The sequence below is a fragment of the Peromyscus maniculatus genome, chromosome 20, assembly GCF_049852395.1.
Source record: "Peromyscus maniculatus bairdii isolate BWxNUB_F1_BW_parent chromosome 20, HU_Pman_BW_mat_3.1, whole genome shotgun sequence".
NCBI classification, from domain to species: domain Eukaryota; kingdom Metazoa; phylum Chordata; class Mammalia; order Rodentia; family Cricetidae; genus Peromyscus; species Peromyscus maniculatus.
This window is the reverse complement of record NC_134871.1, coordinates 34,631,830-34,650,421: the sequence shown is the minus strand read 5'-3', so window position 1 is coordinate 34,650,421 and position 18,592 is coordinate 34,631,830. Positions and strand designations below refer to the sequence as shown.

The 18,592-nt window shown below is 38.2% G+C and overlaps 1 protein-coding gene across 4 annotated transcripts in view; it reads left to right on the top strand.

The window, feature by feature from the left end:
• Positions 1 to 18,592, top strand: part of Adcy8 (adenylate cyclase 8) — a 218,738-nt gene that overhangs the window by 37,482 nt on the left and 162,664 nt on the right. For all 4 annotated transcript variants that reach the window (XM_076555978.1, XM_006980305.4, XM_015998848.3 and 1 more), the window contains one exon: positions 13,023 to 13,172. In XM_076555978.1, coding sequence (XP_076412093.1) covers positions 13,023 to 13,172 — 150 coding nt within the window. The remainder of the gene's footprint in view (positions 1 to 13,022; positions 13,173 to 18,592) is intronic.

Here is an 18,592-nt window from a genome sequence, read left to right as displayed (position 1 = left end):
CATATTACACTGTGTGTGTAGCATCTGCTCCCGTAGGAAGAGTAACCTTAAAATGGTGGCCATATGGTAACCAGTAGTGATAAATTTTTAAGACACACTGAATCCGATTCCAGAGTTGACTCTGTAGTCACCTTTCCACTCTTTTTCCTAGACAATAAGTACTGGACATAAACGTTCCTTGTAAAGTCACATAAATAGGGGAGAATTTAACAATTCTCAAGTTCAGAAGTAGTCTTACCCCATGGAAGAACATGTACAATGTATCATTTATCTAAAAATAAAATGGAAAAAAAACTTCACAGACCATACTTTAGAAAAGCAAAGGACTTCATATTTCATTATATTTCAACATAGACATCTGTGTTGTGACAAGACTTCTCCTGAGGAGATTCACTACACAAGTATATTCACCCCAGATAGGAAGCTCATGACAGAGAGAAGTATGGATACCACCTAAGCCCAACTTGGTGAACCGATGAGTTTTCTGGTGTTAGTGGGGAATGTGGGTGAGGGGTTACTTACAGGAATACAGGTAAGGAGTTACTTACAGGAACAGAAATAACTCAATGACAACTGCGTCACAAAAGCCCACCCCAACTGAGTGACAGACTACAAGCTGGGAGACTGGGGCATGCTGCACAGCCTACAGGTGACTCAGTGGGTTGGAGAGTGTACTTTCTAAGTGACTCACTTGATCTAAACCTCTTATAGTCAGTTTAGCAGGTTTCTGCTTCATCCAAACAGCAGGTCTGGTCTCAGAGTCTTCTTTGTAGCCTAGCTCCTCTAAGAGAGACTCCCAGCAGCCTTTGCTATTTACTGTAGATGGAGTTTCTCTGTGTCTCATCAGCTGCTCCCAAATAACCACAAAAAGACTTAATGTAAATTATAAATGCTCAGCCAATAGCTCAGGCTTGTTACTCGCTAACTCTTACATTTTAAATTAACCTACATTTCTTATCTATGCTCTGCCACGTGGCTTGATACCCATTCTCAGTACAACAAGTTTATCTCCTTCTCTCTGAGTCTACTCCCGATTCTGAGAGACTCCTCCTCTTCTTCCTCATGCTCTCATTTTTCTGCCTAACCTCTACCTGTCTGGCTATTGGCCAGTCACCTTCTTTATTAATCCAATCACAGTGACACATATTCACACAGTGTAAAGAAATATTCCACAGTTTACTTTTGGGAGGGAAGGGGCCTAGTGAATCTGGCCAGTTTCAAGGACTTCCTGAAGCTATTGTAAGTTGTTTACCTTCTGGTTTAAGGAGCTTCCCAGCAGTATAGAATGTTTCAATCTTGAAAGAAACTGCTACACAACAATATGCAAAGTTATGGGTTGTATGGTATGGAGATGAAATGTTTCCTCCTGGCTCATGTGTTGAGGGCTTAGTGTCCAGATAATGTCATTACTTGAGATGCTATGGAAACTTTTGAGGGTGGAGCCTAACCTTCGGAAGTCACTGGGAAATGAATTTGAAGATTATACCTTGCTTCCCAGTCCCTTCCAACCTCCTTGCTTCCCTCTGCCAAGTGAGCAGCCTCTAATTTTACACATTAGAGCCATAATGTTCTGTTTCACAATGGGTGAGAATCAATCGAGACAGACTGTGGACTGGCATCTCTGAAATGATGAGCCCAAAGCAATCTGTCCTTCCTTTAAGTCATTTCCATCCTCTATTCGCAACCAGAAAACTGACTGGCAAACTGAGCATCTGCTCTCCACTAGGCATTTCTGCTTCTTAGAAGGAAATGTTCTCTCCTGTCATTCAAATGAGAAAGTTGAGGCTCAAAGGGACAAAGCAACTTGCCTCAGTTTACCTAGATGCACATAGTAAAGCTTAAGGTTGTAAACTCAGATGTGTATTCACAACACTTCAGCATCTGGCACATACAAAGCTCTGAGTGGGAGCTGTTTCAATTGCTTTGTCAGAATCCCTATCACAATCCACCCTAATCCCCAGAGTCTGAACATCCCTGTGGTGTTCATGGTGTTCAGACTCTGGGGATTAGGTGGTGACCATGGCTCCCAAATTTCCTGAGCTGTTTACCTATGAGCAAGTTGATTTCAGAGCCTCAATTTACCTTTCAATGTAGATGATATGAGGCTCCTGGGGATGTTTTTGAGAGGAGGAGAAGAGATAAAAATGAAACTCTGACAGGCACAGGGCTTAGTTCACCCTGAAATGCTGCAAGAACATCTGAAATGAAACATAGCTAATCCTCAGGCAAGCTCACAGACCTTTTCCCCGCCTTCAATAGCTTATTTCTAATTTCTTAGAGCCACTTGGATATCAGTTCTTTCTTCTGGACTGTACAGCATGAATCTCTCCCAGAGCTCCTTCACATTTTTTTAACAGCCTTAAGAGTTGAGCCACAGGGCTAGTGTGGTAGTTCAGTTTGTATATGTTTGTATATGAGGAACTAAGTTTGATTTCCCCACACATGCCCATGAACACTCTCCCACACACACTTGCACACAAATACACACATGTACACATGCACACACACACACAAGAATGGATTACAAAAATGAGCACATGAATGGTCCAGTGTGACCTGAGGATACTGATCTCAGTGTGTTGATGGAGTAGACCTTGTCTATGTGAAGGCTGTAGGGGCCCTTGAGTGGGTGGCAGAGCACCAGAGTGATGGGTTCAGGCTGTGTTCCTAATCACTAGGATTCAATCCTCACCTCTGCCACTCACTCCCTTCATTATCTCAGGTAAATGATTAAACCTTGAACCTCAACCCTGACATTTACCAAATGTTTGTCTTAGTGCTTGTCATATATGGGCTATAAGGAGAGCCACATACATTCTAACATACAGAGCATGTTGAGTGATTTCTAGCGCATGACCAGAGCCAAAAAATGCTAGAGTGAGTGGTCCCAACTGGGTTCACCTGAATCTGCACACCAATTATCTCTATTTCTCACTTAGCTATTTTGCAATGGTTAGTGGAGTATTGTCTAGCATTTATTTAGCTAAGAAATTGTCCCCTAGTCTCCTGACTGAACTCCAGCTCCACTGAATCTCCTTCAAGTCCTAGCCAGGTTTTCCTTGGATCCCTAAGTTAGGATCCCGGCAATGGCAAGACTGTTTAACTTTAGGCAAGCTACTTAGCCTTTCTGAACTTAAGTTCCTTCCTATGCCAAATAGAGCCATTACTGAGATGAAACATATATGGGAAAACACTTGGCAAAATGCTCTATATTTAACATGAACTTGAAGTATGTTATATTAGCTATAATTAAGTCTTTTACTTACAGTTTGTGCAACATCCAGAATTTTAAGGAACATTTGACCTAGTTTATCTCCTAAGGACAAATGATGGTACAAAATCCATAAAAGAAAATATTGGAAAACATCCCGAAGCAAGTTCATTAATACCAGTTTGCCACATGTCATTCTGTTACTCTATTTCTAAAGCTTTTAAGTAAAGACAGCACTGGGGCCAACTCAGCTATCACCTACTTTGAGCTATTCTTTTCACATACACAGAACACTTACATGGAATAGTTTCCAGTCTGCTGTGAATAAAGCAGGACTCCAGCCGTAACAGCTCAGATGCAGACCCTGGAGATGTTCTGTGTACAGTGTCTATTGCAACAAAAATGCAGGGCACCAGCAAACACCACGTTTGAGGACAGCAGGCAGAGAAGTCTGAGAGACCCCTGGAGCTGTTCCTTCTCTTCCCCAACCCTAGAGGATGATGTTGGAAGGAGTACCCATTTAACATTGGACATCAGTGGATCTTTCTGAAATGACAACTTTTTAAATCAAGTGGCGGAGATGATTCTGTGAGTGTCTTCTGAAAGGCCTACACTGTGGCTGCCACCCCAGGAAAGATGTGAGGCACCCAGCTTCCTGGAGATTATTTCCAGTCCCTGTGGTTGGAAGAGTGAACTGGTCAAAGGGAAGAGGGGGTTCCATATTTGGATGAATTTATGGAGGGCTTTTTACATCAAAGTGACTGCTTTCCTATTTCCACTGAAAACAAAACTAGACCAAAAAAGGTGGGCAACTGGTATCTTCTCATACAAGGGTGTAAGATGTGATACAGGCTTACAAAGCTTGGGTATAAGGGGCCCAGGGTTAAGACATGAAGCCTCAGTGGACACAGTCTCTACTCCCAGGCCAATCAGACTCTAGGAAGGCTGGTGAGCATATGCAAAGGAGACTAGAATTCTGTCAATCTAATTTTCAGTTAGTTCACAGGAAATAGTTTCCAATTCTCTAACCTGCAAGGCCATGCCTGCAGATGGACATGGAAGCTTTCCAAATTAAGGGTCGTAACACCTTTAGGAGATCTGCATCTTCAGTTCCCCAGAAAATTCCAAGCAGGGTAATTACCATGGTTGGTATCACCTTTTTCTCTATCCATTTTCTCATAATCCACAAAAAGACCTGTTTTTTTCTTTTGAAATATATAAAATATGTAGTCACATTTCAATAATCTGCAGTTATCCCCCATACTTACCCAAGTCAAAGCTCCAAATCACTCCTCAATGAAGCTTTTGAAAGATACCTCTAGCTTGTCTCTCTGGCTCCATCTTTCTACACAGCAATCTATTCCCAGGCATTGTGACCTTGAACATACAAAATAAGCCACATCTCTCACTGGTCAGAACTCTCAGATGTTCCAACCCCTAGGAGAGAGAGGCCATTGGTATTAGCATGTCTATCCCCAGATGTTCTGTCATTTTATGTATTTCAGAGCTCACCTCAAAGAGTGTTCCCCAAGTTTCCCCTCTGATCCATCTACAGTGTACTAAATAATGGGATTCTGCTTCTCAGAGCCTTCGAAATTCTGTTCCTCCTTCTTAGAATGCTCTTCCCTAGCATCTCATCTTCATAATCAGCCTTTTACTTCTCCTTTGTTCAAATACCCCTTTATCTATCTATCTATCTATCTATCTATCTATCTATCTATCTATCTATCTATCACCTATCAACAGGGGGCAAATGCCTGCTATGATGTACATATGGAGGTCAGAGGACAACTTCTGGGAGATAGTTCTCTCCTTCCACCCTGTGATTCCTGGGGATCAAACTCAGGGTGTCAGGCTTGGATGCAAGTGCCTTTAACCACTAAGCAATCTCACCAGCCCTCGAATGTTTCCTTATTGTAGAAATGTTTCTAACTTCCTAGAAGTTAGCAACTCCATTTTCCTCGTCATGATGCTGTATTCTTTCTTTCTCTCTTTCTTTCTTTCTTTCTTTCTTTCTTTCTTTCTTTCTTTCTTTCTTTCTTTCTATCTTTCTATCTTTCTTCCTTCCTTCCTTCCTTCCTTCCTTCCTTCCTTCCTTCCTTCCTTCCTTCCTTTCTTTCTTTCTTTCTTTCTTTTTTTCTTTTTGTCATGACAAGCACTGTGACCACCATGTATTATTCTTTGGTTTTCTTGTTAACTGTGTCCTGCTTCTAGAATGGGCTGTATTCTCTTTGCACTAGTTTATAAAGCTATGTCAGACCTGAGCCATCACTGTGGTTAAATTGAGGACCAGAGTTCAGATCCCCAGAGTCTACATAAATGTTAGGTAGATCTGGTAGCCCACACCTGCAATTCCAGCACTTCAGAGACAGAGATAGAAGATCCCAGAAGCAGTTGGAGAGCAGAGTTAACCATATCCATATCAGCAAGCTCTTGGTTCAAGTGAGATACCCTGGTTCAATAAATAAGTGGAAAGATAACCCAAGTCCCCACACCTATACTAATGCAAGTGCATGTACCCACATGCATCCACACACATGCAAACAGGCATACATACACTAACCCATACCACACATTGATTCATGTGAGAAAAAGAAAAGGAAAACTTCTTCACTTTCATAGAACTTGCTCTGTAAATAATCTTGAATGGATACATTAATATAGGTTAGTAAAGTTTACAGATATCTAAGAGTAAGATAAAATACTGATTCATGGTATTTCTTCAACATCTAATGCATATTGAGGACCAGAGTTCAGATCCCCAGAGTCTACATAAATGTTAGGTAGATCTGGTAGCCCACCCCTGCAATTCCAGTACTTCAGAGACAGAGATAAAAGATCCCAGAAGCAGTTGGAGAGCAGAGTTAACCATATCCATATCAGCAAGCTTTTGGTTCGAGTGAGATACCCTGCTTCAATAAATAAGTGGAAAGATAACCCAAGTCTAATTGGCATATTAGCTCTGAGTAAGAGGTGTTTTAAAGATACAGTAAGACAGAAGGGGCCCAGGTCAAACTGTGTAGGTGGACAGATCACAATACACAACAAACCCGAGAGAGCGCACAGAGAGAGCACTAACAAGGGCCACTCCTTGAAACCCCAAATGCTATTGCCACTATAAAGCAGCATTTACCTCATCATAGTAGCATAATAATAACTGAATGATTTAGATATTCTTAGATTCTTATTAGATAACATGAGATAAATTAGATTACTTGATAATAAAATTATTTATGAGATCAGTGATGTCCAGACACTGAGGGCCTGTGGAGGATGGCTTGCCTCTGGACTCTATTTTTCTCAGCGTGTGTTTTCCTTTACTAAACAATGTTTCTATCTATCTTATTTTCCCTGTCTAATGCCTCTGGACTCTATTCTTCTCAGCGTGTGTTTTCCTTTACTAAACAATGTTTCTATCTATCTTATTTTCCCTGTCTAAAGTCTCATTTCACACTTAACCCAAACTTGTTGGCATTGATTTTGTCACATAAAAATACAGGACTATGTTGATCAATTTTCCCCCAGTCATTGACCATTTATTCTTCTAGAAACATTTTTCCATTTTGACTTATGCACATAATATGCAAACCTGGCATAATTTTGCTCATGTATTTCTCTATCATGTACTTTAATTTTTCTATTAATTTTCATTTGAGTACCTCTTTTGGTACAATTTTAATTATTGTTACATAAAGGCATTTGTTACTGTTAGTCAATTCCCACTGCAGTCAGTCTTGTAGAAAAATGTATTTGATATTCATAAACTCTTTCATGAGAATTGCACATGCCATGTTTAGTGTAATATTTTTAAAACTGTAAAGCAAATTGAGTAGTATTTATATAGCTAGTGATAGCTTTCCTTTACTGAAATGGCTCATTCTGATCTTTCCTGCATTCACTCACTGTCTAACACATTTGCTATATTAACATTTGTTAGGAATATTGTTTGATGTCTTTACTTTATTTATCACTATTACTGCAAGATCATCATCTACCCATATCTTGTAAATGATGATTAGTGGTACATAAGGAAGCTATTCATTAGTTCATGGCCATTCATCAAATACTTAGCATATATGAAATGCAGAGCAATTCATAGACTCATTGTTGAACAGTTATCTACTGTGCAAGGCCGTGAGTATCAGTCAAGCTGAGAAACAATCATGTCTGTATGTGTATAAGTAAAAAATCCACTGTGGCTTATAAACATCAGACAAGCAAATAAGTAAGTATGTAATTATAATTAGTTATGAACACATAGGCTGCAAGAATCACAAATATTAGGGAAATCTGACTATGATAAAGTGGTTAGGGAACATCTCTGGGAAAACTACAATAAAAGTAGAAATGAGTGATAAAAGAAATCAGCAAGACAAGAAGTCTCATGAGAGGCACCCACAGGCAGAGGGAACAACTTTCAAAAGTCCCCAAAAGAAAAAAACCTTAGGGAGTATCAGAATTCATGTAGATGCCAGGTAAGTATAGTGGCCTACCAATAAACCCTTCACTGAGAACACAGACATGGTATCCAAGGCACAAGCTGGCCAGCCAGACTAGCCATATCAGGTAGCTGTGGCTTCAGGGGAAAGGCTATGCCTTGAAAGAATAATGTGGAGTGTGATCAAAGAAGATTCCTAATGTCAACTAGTGTCTCCCTGTGTATATGAATGCATGTGCATGCACACTCACACATTATGCATGCAAAAAGACATGTGTACATGTATACAAATACCAACATATATGTATTTTAAAAAGGAAGAAAAATAATTGTCGAGTTTATATGTTGGTCCATACCTACTCTGGAATTGAGTATCACTATATAAGTATCAGTCTTGACTTTCAGATGCTCATCCAGTGCACTGAGGCTCTTTATTTTCCGTGTTATAGGTTCATGAGTAGATAGGCATGTAGGTGGAGTTTTTTGTCAGGACCACTGGCTCCCCAGTAAATTCACAGAGACTTAATATTAGTTATAAATGATCAACCTATAGCTTAGGCTTGTTACCAACTAGCTCTTACAATTTAAATTAGCCCATATTTCTTATCTATACTCTGCCATGTGGTGGTACCTTTTTTTCAGCATGGCATGTTCATCTTGCTTCTCTCCACCCTCCTCCTACCCCATGTTCTCTTCTTGTCCATGAGTCCCACCTAACCTCTACCTGCCCAGCTATTGGCCAGACATCTCTTTATTAACCAATGAGAGTAATACTGTACAAAAAGATTGTCCAACAGCATAGGAATGCAATCAATTTTATTTTGACTTGGAATCCTTGCTTAATTCTTCCTCATCTAACAATTTTACTGTAGAGACTTCAGGATTTTTCACACATATAGTCATCACATCTGAAAATAGCCATGGCATGATTCTTCTAATACTATCCCTTTGCAAATAACTCAGTAAACTTAAGGAATTCCTGTTCACTTGTTTGTTTCTTGTTGAAGTGGCCAGGACTTGGGAATAGTATTATAGTGACAACTATAGTTATAACATGCAGTTAAATGTAGTAATAACTAATTTACAAATCTTTAAGCAAATGCTTTCAACCTTTTATCATTGAGTGCCATATTGCTTTAAGTATTTGTGTTTCTGTTGACTCTAATATTCTACAATGTGGTTAGAAAAGTTGGTTTCTGTTTTGAGAATTTTGTTGATAAGAAAACTATTGAGTTTTACTCATGCTTTTTATATAATGGAATATTTTATGTATGTGCATATATGGTGAATCATATTAATTTATTTAAAAATATTAAATTACACACAAATTCTTAGAAAAAACTCAGCCTAATCAACCTATCTTTTCTATACATTTATGGCTTCAATTATTTGTTATTATTATGTCTAAAAAGTCACCTCCTCATGATTATAAACAAAATTTACCTGTAGTAACTTAACCAGATATACTGGTTTCAGCATATCAACATCATGCTAGTCCAAGGTAGACATTGTGACACACATCTACAATCTAAGCACTCAAGCCACTAAGACAGGAGAATTGCAAGTTCAAAGCCAAATAAACTGAGTTAGAGGACATTCCCTACCTTCTATTCTCTGGAAGAGATAGAATATTTAGATTATTTATCTAGCAATTATTTTATAGTTATCTGTTGAAGCTATCAGGGTTTGTTGTCTCCCTTGTGGAAAGATTTTTAATTATGGTTATACATATTTAAATTTTTTCACTCTCTTTTTGAGTCAACTTCAGAAACAATGCACTTTCAGAAACATCTTAATTGTATTTGAGATCTTACTCACATTAAAATCCATAATTAGCATTATTATTTATTAAATTCTTCAAAGCCTTTAATTTCCTGATTTTCTAATCCTTAATACTGCTCTTTTGTACTTTTTCTCTTTACTCGGCTTGCAAAGAAATGTTTCTGTTTTAATGTCCTTGGCAGAAAAGAAACAAGTTTAGTGGCCTTTAACTTTATTTTTTATTTCATTGCTTGTTGTTCCTACTGTATTGCTTTTTCCTTATATATACTTTGAGTTTATCCTGGGGCTCATTTTTTTTATTTGGTTTAGTATGATTTTGATAATTCTATATGTTTAGTGGCCAGCACATTCATCTTCAACCTTTTCTTTTTTAAAACTCCTAAGTTTTGTTCTGTGGTATTTTCATGGTTCTCCAGCCATCATTGTCCATTAGAAGACTATGATGTATTCTTAGATCAATGAGTTATTTGGATTTTAAAAATTTTATTAATTTCTAAGCACGTGGTAATTTACAATAGTTCTTTTGTGCATTGCTTTGTAACTTGATGACATTATAGGGGTACTGGTTATTTTTCTATTGCTGTGATAAAACACCAGGGCTTATCTTTATGGTTCTAGAAGGTTAGGGTCCATAGTAGTGGAGATAGCATAGCAGCAGCAGGTGGCAGACATGGCCACTGGAGTTGAATGCTAAGAGTTGAGGGATCACATCTTCAGCCACAGCAGGAAGCAGAGGGAGTGACCTAGGAACGACACAAGGCTTTTGAAACCTCAAAGCTCACCTCCAGTGACATATTTCCTCTAGAAAAGCCATACCTTCATACTCTACCCAAACAGTGCCACCAAATGGGAACAACGAACTCAAATATCTGAGCTTGTGGGAGTACATTCTCATTCAAACCACCACAGTAGTCATTCATTATGTTTGTTTGATGGAAGTTCTTTAAAATCTGAAGAGGCTAGCATCTGGTCTTGTCTTAAGATGTGTTTACATTTTTCAGTATTTAGCTATGACGAATTTCAACTATGTAATTGTTAGATGCTGTACTTCATTTAATGATCATTAACTGAAAGAAATATTCACTAATTGGAAGAATTATCTCTTGCTTTTTAAATTTTTTGATATAATAACTACTGGAAATAGAGCCAGGTGGTGGCGGCACATGTCTTTAATTCCAGCACTTGGAAGGCAAAGGTAGGCAGATCTCTGTGAGTTCAAGGCCAGCCTGGGCTACAGAGTGAGTTTCAGGAAAGGCACAAAGCTACACATAGAAACCCTGTCTCAAAACCTCCCCCCAAAATAATAATTGCTGGAAATACATCCCTCTGATATTGATCTATAAATAATTTCACAGATTTTATCATATTTTGCATTATGTATTTTGAGACTATATTATTAAATGCATTAAAATTTAGGAGTTTTTCCTTTTCCTGGTACATTGAACACTTTCCTGTTATATAGTGATCCTATTTATCCCTTGTAATACTTTACAAAAAACAAACAAACTATTATCTATGCAACACAACTAACTTTATTTTGTTGTAAATTTCAGAATTTTGGTGTAGGTATATTTAGAAACATCTCATCAATAACATGGATTACTTCTTCATATTTAATCTGGAAATAGGTCTGATACTGGAAAGTAGATACCAAATGTCTAATTTTGTCCTATGACTGTTTACAAGACTATTTTTGGCTTTTAGCATTTAGGCTACCATGTGTACATGAAATTTTGTTCTATGTGGACCTTACTGAGTTTCTTGAATCTGAAACTGCTTTCATAAAAATCAGTAAAAACTTTGGTTCTTTAAACAACTTCTCTGCCATGTTCTCTTTCTCCTTCCCCTATGACAATCTAAGTTATAGGTATGTTAGAATTTTTAATATTGTCACACACATTATTAAAGCCATTAAAAGTCTTTTTCCTCACAATGGGCATTTTCTACTGATGCTTATCTCATTTATGTGCTGCCTTAACATCACTCTGTGAACGTTTTAATTTCAGGACTAGAATTTGTATGTGTGTGCTGATGTGAGCCTGGGTTTTCTGTTTCTCTGCTTATTCCTTGTCTTTGCATTGATTGCTAGCATACTCGCCCTTGTCTTTACCTGAGCAGTTAAAAGCACAGTATGATGAATTGTGACCGCTCATTCTGACATCTGGCTCAAGTCAGAATGGGTGTCTCTGTTGATCATCTTTTCTCTGGAGAAGGATATACATCTCCTTCGATGCTATATAACTTTATATTATGTTTGGGAAATTGTGACTGCTAGGTAAGCTTATCACTTTCTGGAACTGGTGGTTTTCATTTGGTTTCATCCTCATAAATGTTTGACTTAGTTGAAATCAAATGAAAATCTTTGACTCTTGGTCTGCAGTTCCAATCTCAGTTCTGATCCTTAATCCTCAGTTCAATCACTTTTTATCTACCATGTGCATGTGTCATTTGGGAAAAAGTTTATACAATAATTTTAGGGACTGAGAAAGTAATTCAGTAGTAGAGTATTTACTTAGCATTCCCCAAACTCCAGATCCATTCTTTACCCACACCCCAAATTTTACATTTTCTTCACTGGTTCGCTTCATTTAAGAATTTATTCATTTATTTTTATTTTGAGATATAGTCTCAAAGAGTAGCCCAGGCTAGCCTCAAACTTATAGCAATCTGTTGAAGGATATTTTTATACTATGTGAAAATGTATTGCTGTGACTGGTGCAATAAAAAGCTGAATGGACAATAGCTAAGCAGAAGGTAAATACAGGATTTCCTGGGAGAGAAAGGAAAAGGAGAGGAATCGGATGTGGGGGAGATGCCAATGAGGCACGGAGGGAGTTGAACATACAGATGAAGGAAAGGTATAATGTAGATTAATAGAAATGGGTTAATTTAAGTTATAAGAGCTGGTTAGGAACAAGCCTAAGCTGAGCTTTCATAATTAATAGTAAGTCTCCATGTCCTTATTTGTCCTTACAGCAGTCCTTCAACCTTAACCCTTTGAGTGCTGGGATTACAGACATGAGCCACCATATCTGTCTCCTTTTAGGGATTCTTTCCTTGTGTTAGGCATTATGGATTGTGTTTGATTTTCTTGAGTTGGTGACTAGTCATGATCCTATCATAGAGAACCTTAGAGCAGTATTAAAAATATGGCATATTTATTAATAGTAAATGCATGCTTTGCAGTAACATCAAAACATAGCACATTCACCATTAGTGAATGTACACTCTGAACCTTTTTGATTCCTTAACTCCATCTATCCCTAGCCTGTTAAAGACCCAACATTCCAGTTAATGATGGAGGAAGGTGAGGTGAAGTGAAGAACCTCATAGCCTTTCTTATCTCAAGTTTCTAAAGAAGGTTCAGGCTTAGACTTGAGGACAAAACCAGCAGTTTTTCTTTGGAGAGAGTTGACAAGAAAGGTCTGTCTGAAAAGTGGCTTTTGATTCCAGATCAGAATGAAAAGTTTCATTTGACCAACGTGACACAAGACATGTAGGTTACTGAAAGAGATTCCTGCTAAAATATTTACTTATCTTCATCTTTGCTGTTTAACTCATCTAACCAGGATGTTCGGAATTGTCTCACAGGTACTGGCCCAGGTGGTGCTATTCATGTGCATGAACACAGCTGGGATCTTCATCAGCTACCTGTCAGACCGCGCCCAGCGCCAGGCCTTCCTGGAGACACGGAGGTGTGTGGAGGCCAGGCTACGCCTGGAGACAGAGAACCAAAGACAGGTACCAAATGCAAAATTGTGTCTCAGATGTCACCAAGACAGTCTTTCTATCCTATCCCAGGAATCTGTCTTCCTTCCAAATACATCCTGCTTTGCAAGCGTTCTCTTCAAGTCTCAGCCATGGGATCCCGGAGTCTAAAATACTCATATTAGACTTTGAGTCAAAGTAGGTTGTTCTTATCCTCCACATTAATTGTTCCCTACAATAAATAAATAAACTTACTAAATATTGCCCTAATACCTGTAACTGACATGACTATTTGAGACCAAGGCCATCATTCTTGGAAATCACCAGCACCCTCATATCGACCTTCTTTCTTAAAACTATAAATTATTATTTCAGATAATTTTTCACTACCTGGAATTTAAACTCTAAACTCATAGCCTGCAGTGGTGGCTCATGCCTTTAATCCCAGCACTTGGGGGGGGGGGAACAGAGACAAGCAGATCTCTGTGAGCTCGAGGCCAGCCTTGTCTGCAGCTCTGGTTCTAGGACACCCAGGGCAACATAGAGAAACCCTGTCTCAGCAAACAAACAAACAAACAAAAACTATAAACTCATAGAAGACCCTGATATTTGTCAAATTGTTCATACTTCACCCTGGGTTTTGAGAGGGATATTACACAGAATAAAGTTAGTGAACCCGAAGCCAAACTCGGACCAAAGACATTTAGATGGGGTTAGAAGATTGCAGAAATAAGTTTCTGTTTGGGAAAAAAAGTTGAAATAAAGAAGAATCTTAGACATGCTGATTGGGAAGATTTATGGAACTGAAAAAGATAGCTTGTAGCAAATAATATGTTTTTCTAGGATGAGATATACTTTCAAAAGATGAAGATTTGCTCCTGTTACAGCTATTCAGATGTGAAAACTGCATATATTCCATTGTTTTTGAAAGCAATTATTAGAGGAAAATATTAAGAGTGTACTGGAAACCAGCTCTAGAACCAACACACAGGCTCCTAAATACACATGTTACTGGGAGTTGTATGCATAGCGGACATATTAGCTGTACCAGAGTGGGTTCTTCTTCTTCTTCTTCTTCTTCTTCTTCTTCTTCTTCTTCTTCTTCTTCTTCTTCTTCTTCTTCTTCTTCTTCTTCTTCTTCTTCTTCTTCTTCTTTTTCTTCTTCTTCTTCTTCTTCTTCTTCTTCTTCTTCTTCTTCTTCTTCTTCTTCTCTCCTCCTCCTCCTCCTCCTTCTCCTCCTCCTCCTTCTTCTTCTTCCAGATATGTGTACACTGTAACAAACACATCCTAAGTCTTCACTTAATGGGCTGAGACATTACACTGTAGCTATGAGGGGAAATAGAAGATTCTGCATTTTTTAGGCATGAGTTTGGTAAAATCATGAAGAAGTCAAGGAACCCAGGTCTGTGCTATAATGGATGTGGCAGACAAGTTGGGTCCAATCATCCAGGCCAATACTCCCAGCACAGAAGACACCACTGATCCTATATATTCTGCATCAATGTTAGGGAATTCAGAAAAGGAAACTTCTAAGTTAATACCTAAAACAATCGCAAAACCTCCTTAATAGCTGTACTCTAGGTTCTCTGGATAACTCTTAGGATCAATTAGAGAGATTATTTCCCCAAAGGAAGGCACTTTGCACAATAGAGATCTCCAGGAGTGTGTATTGCGTTCCTGTGTAAAGCAGAACTGTTGCCAGATTAACATGTCACTCTTTCTGTGGGACATGTGCCAACTAAATAAAAAAAAACCTCACCATGTTAATAATTTATTCAACTGTTCAGTTGGTCTATCACAACAAGAACCGTGTTGAGGTTCCAGCATGAGTCATTCAGCATGCTCTTCGCAATGTTTATGAAATACTGGAGACAATGACAGTTGTGCCTTCATATCCTTAAGGTTTTGTCTTTTCCTGTTCTTCAGTTCCAAGTGTCTTATTATCACTATAATACAGCTATCTAACTTGCTACAGAGATTCTTCTACTGCCACTCCTAATCATAATTAACTTTTTAATTTGTGTGTGTGTGTGTGTGTGTGTGTGTGTGTGTGTGTGTGTGTGTGAATATATATGTGTATAGGGGGGAAGATGTTCTTATCTGTGTGTGTACATGGAGAATAGAAGAAGGATGTCAAGTGTCCTCCTCTATTACTCTCCAATTACACCTTTTGAGGCAGAGTCTTTCTCTGAACCTAGGACTTGAAATTTTCTTGACTACTCTGGAAACCATCAAGTCCCAGAGATCAACCTGTCTCTGATCCTCAGAGTTTTTCTAGCTTCTTATATGAGGGCCAGAATCCAAACTCTAGTCTTAATGACTATGTAGCAAACTCTCTTTCAACTGCCAATCCATCTTTCCCGCTCCTTAGCTTATATTTTTATTTGATAGAAGGAAGAAGAAATGTGTCAAGATGACAGTGCAAACTGTCCAAGTGCAAAGAGTCCAAAGACCAGTAGAGTTTGTGCCTCAGTCTACTGCTTCCTAGTGGAGCTGCCTACACTACTAAGTTCTCATCCTTAGGGTACACATGCATTCATCAGTAGTATCTCTTCAGCATTGTATTTGCATCACAATACAAAATTCTTGTTGTTTTCATGGACGAGAGGCAAGAAAAACTATCACTTAGTATATTTTTTTAAGAATTAAACAAAATATTCCGTAATCTTATAGACCCATGCTCACAGATACGATCAAATATTATTTGCATGTTGCTACCCCTTCTCCTAGGATCTAAGATAACTGGCACTGTATCATTCAATGCCAACGTGACTTCTCACTGAGATTTGGTCTCTGCTGCAGGTTTCCATTATCCCTGGGAACATCCTTTGTGGTAGAGGGGCAAAGGAGTTCAGCAGAAAACACACAGGTTTTTGAATGAGAATGTCCTGGATTTGAAAACTTTCTCTGGTTACTATTTTAGTGAGCCGAGTATAATCTGAATCTTCTTTTCTTCATCCACAGCAAGGATATAATAATATCCTGCCTGAAAAGCCTCCTTAACAATTTGAAATATTGTGTGCAATGCCTTTGCAAGTCACTGAAGAGTTTCCATTAGTGTTATTTTGTATAATTATTTATGTGACTCAGCCAATTCAGCTCAGTCCCAAGAGAACTCATTTGGGAAAACATTATGAATTGGCCTGTCTCATTTGAAATAAGGTAGAGCTATTTAGCTGGAAGTTAGGGAGAATGGAGGCTCACCTTAAGTACACGGCAGCTAGACCTCACCATCATTACACTTCTTCTGTATTTTTCAAAATATTATGTGTCACTGACAAATATATCCTCATTTACCTCTTAGAGCTAATTATAATACTCTAATGGTTCATAATTCTCTACGATGCAAAGGAGGTACCAGAAGAGCCTAAGTAACAGATGGCGAATGCTATCTGGATAATGTCTCAAAGGATCCTAACAGTATTTTTTTGCAACTAAAAGTCAAAGCTGAAGAAGCCAGGTTGAACATAAATGATTCCGTTTTGTAGGGCTGTTCAAGTATTGGCTTTATCTTGTGGTAGGACACAAAGGGAGTAACTAGACTTATTTGTTCCAATCACAAGCAGACTTATTTGTTGTGGATGGGTTATAAGGGGGAGGGTTCAGCTGAGCATTAGGAACATAATAGCAGCCAGCCATCAGCCCCTGGACTTACCGTTTATCGGATAAGGAAGGAGACAGACATCTCCAAATATACTTGTAGCAATAGAGGTTGGGTCACAGATAAACTACAAGCATCCAAAGAGCTCCCTAAAAAGAAACACTGTCCAAAATGACCCATGAATGAGATTCAGCACAGTGAGGTACCCTACCCTGGTCAAAACACACAAAATACCCTGAAAGAGAACACAATTTGTAGGTGTAACCTATAAATATTCTCACGATTCTTCGTTCACCTTGTCATCTTTATAGGCACTTATCCATAGTGTAGAGGGTCAAGAAAGACTTCTTTGTCACCAGACAGGGACTCGAGAATGCTAGATCTTCAGTTACTTAAGTTACTAAGGATATTAATAGATAATCTCTTGAGTGTTTGGTCCTAGGTTTTTGTCTGATTTCCTCCAGGAAATTGTGTACTTCTTTGGTGGAACACTGCTGCTTTCCATTCACTGAAAATACAAGCCCAGGAGAATGACATTTTAATAGACATGCTAATGCAGAAGGGCCAAATTTCTTGGGGTCCTACACTTAGACAAAGAACTATAGGTAACTAATGACTCCTGGGAGGGGGAGAATTATCCTCTCCCAGGAATGAACTCCTTATTAGTTACTTAATACCAAGTGGACAGTCCTGAAACCACATACACAAAAACACAACAACCAAAATAAAACAGATTCAGCAGATGGTATTAATATATTTGTGCATCCATATTGTCTTAGTTGGGGTTTCTATTGCTGTGATGAAACACCATGACCAAAAGCAAGTTGGGGAGGAAAGAGTTTATTTGGCTTATACTTCCACATTGTAGTCCATCACTAAAGAATGCCAGGACAGGAACTCAAACAGGTCAGGAACCTGGAGGCAGGAGCTGATTCAGAGAACACAGAGAGGTGCTGTTTATGGGCTTGCTTCCCTGGCTTGCTCAACCTGCTTTCTTACAGAACCCAGGACCACCAGCTCAGGGATGGAACCACCCACAAAGGGCTAGGCCCTCCCCCTTAAGTCAATAATTAAGAAACTGCCTTTCAGCCAGATCTTATGGAAACATTTTCTCAAGTGAAGTTTACTCTTTGCAGTGACTCCAGCTTGTGTCAAGTTAACATGAAACTAGCCAGCACATATATATGTATACATGTGATATTTATATATAGCATATACATGTGTTATATATGTATATAATGTTAAGTAATCAATTTGAGATTGGGAGGACCTGGAGGGTTTGGAAAGAGGGTATGTGGGACAATCTGGAGAGAGGGAATAAAAGAGAAAATTAATTAATTCTATTTTAATTAAAAATATAATTAAAAAGAGAAAAGAAATTAGAAAGTGTGCTTATCCTGGAATACAGAAAACTTGATAAAAAATAGTTACACATAGATGCCTTAAATTTATTTTATATGTAAATGATAAGGGAACTGTACAGTATGCAGAGATAAATAAAATACTTTATTTCCAAATAAAGTGATTTCTGAAATGACAAAAAAATGAAAAAAAACAATCTCCTGAGTGTTAACTATGAACTGATCATTTCTCAACATGCTTTATACACAGAATGCACAAGATTATTACATAGCATGCTACATTGTATCTCAATCATACCTATTATTTATTAGGGAAAACTATGAGACCCTGAAGTAGGTTTCATGGCTCTTTCTTTTATATATACCATGAAGAAGTGCCCTAAAATTGTTATGGAATATGACTATAAATATGAAATGCTCTCAATATTTAATGGTAGTTACTAATTGTTTTTCCAAATGAAACTTTTCAAACATGAAAAGTTTTGCTTGGT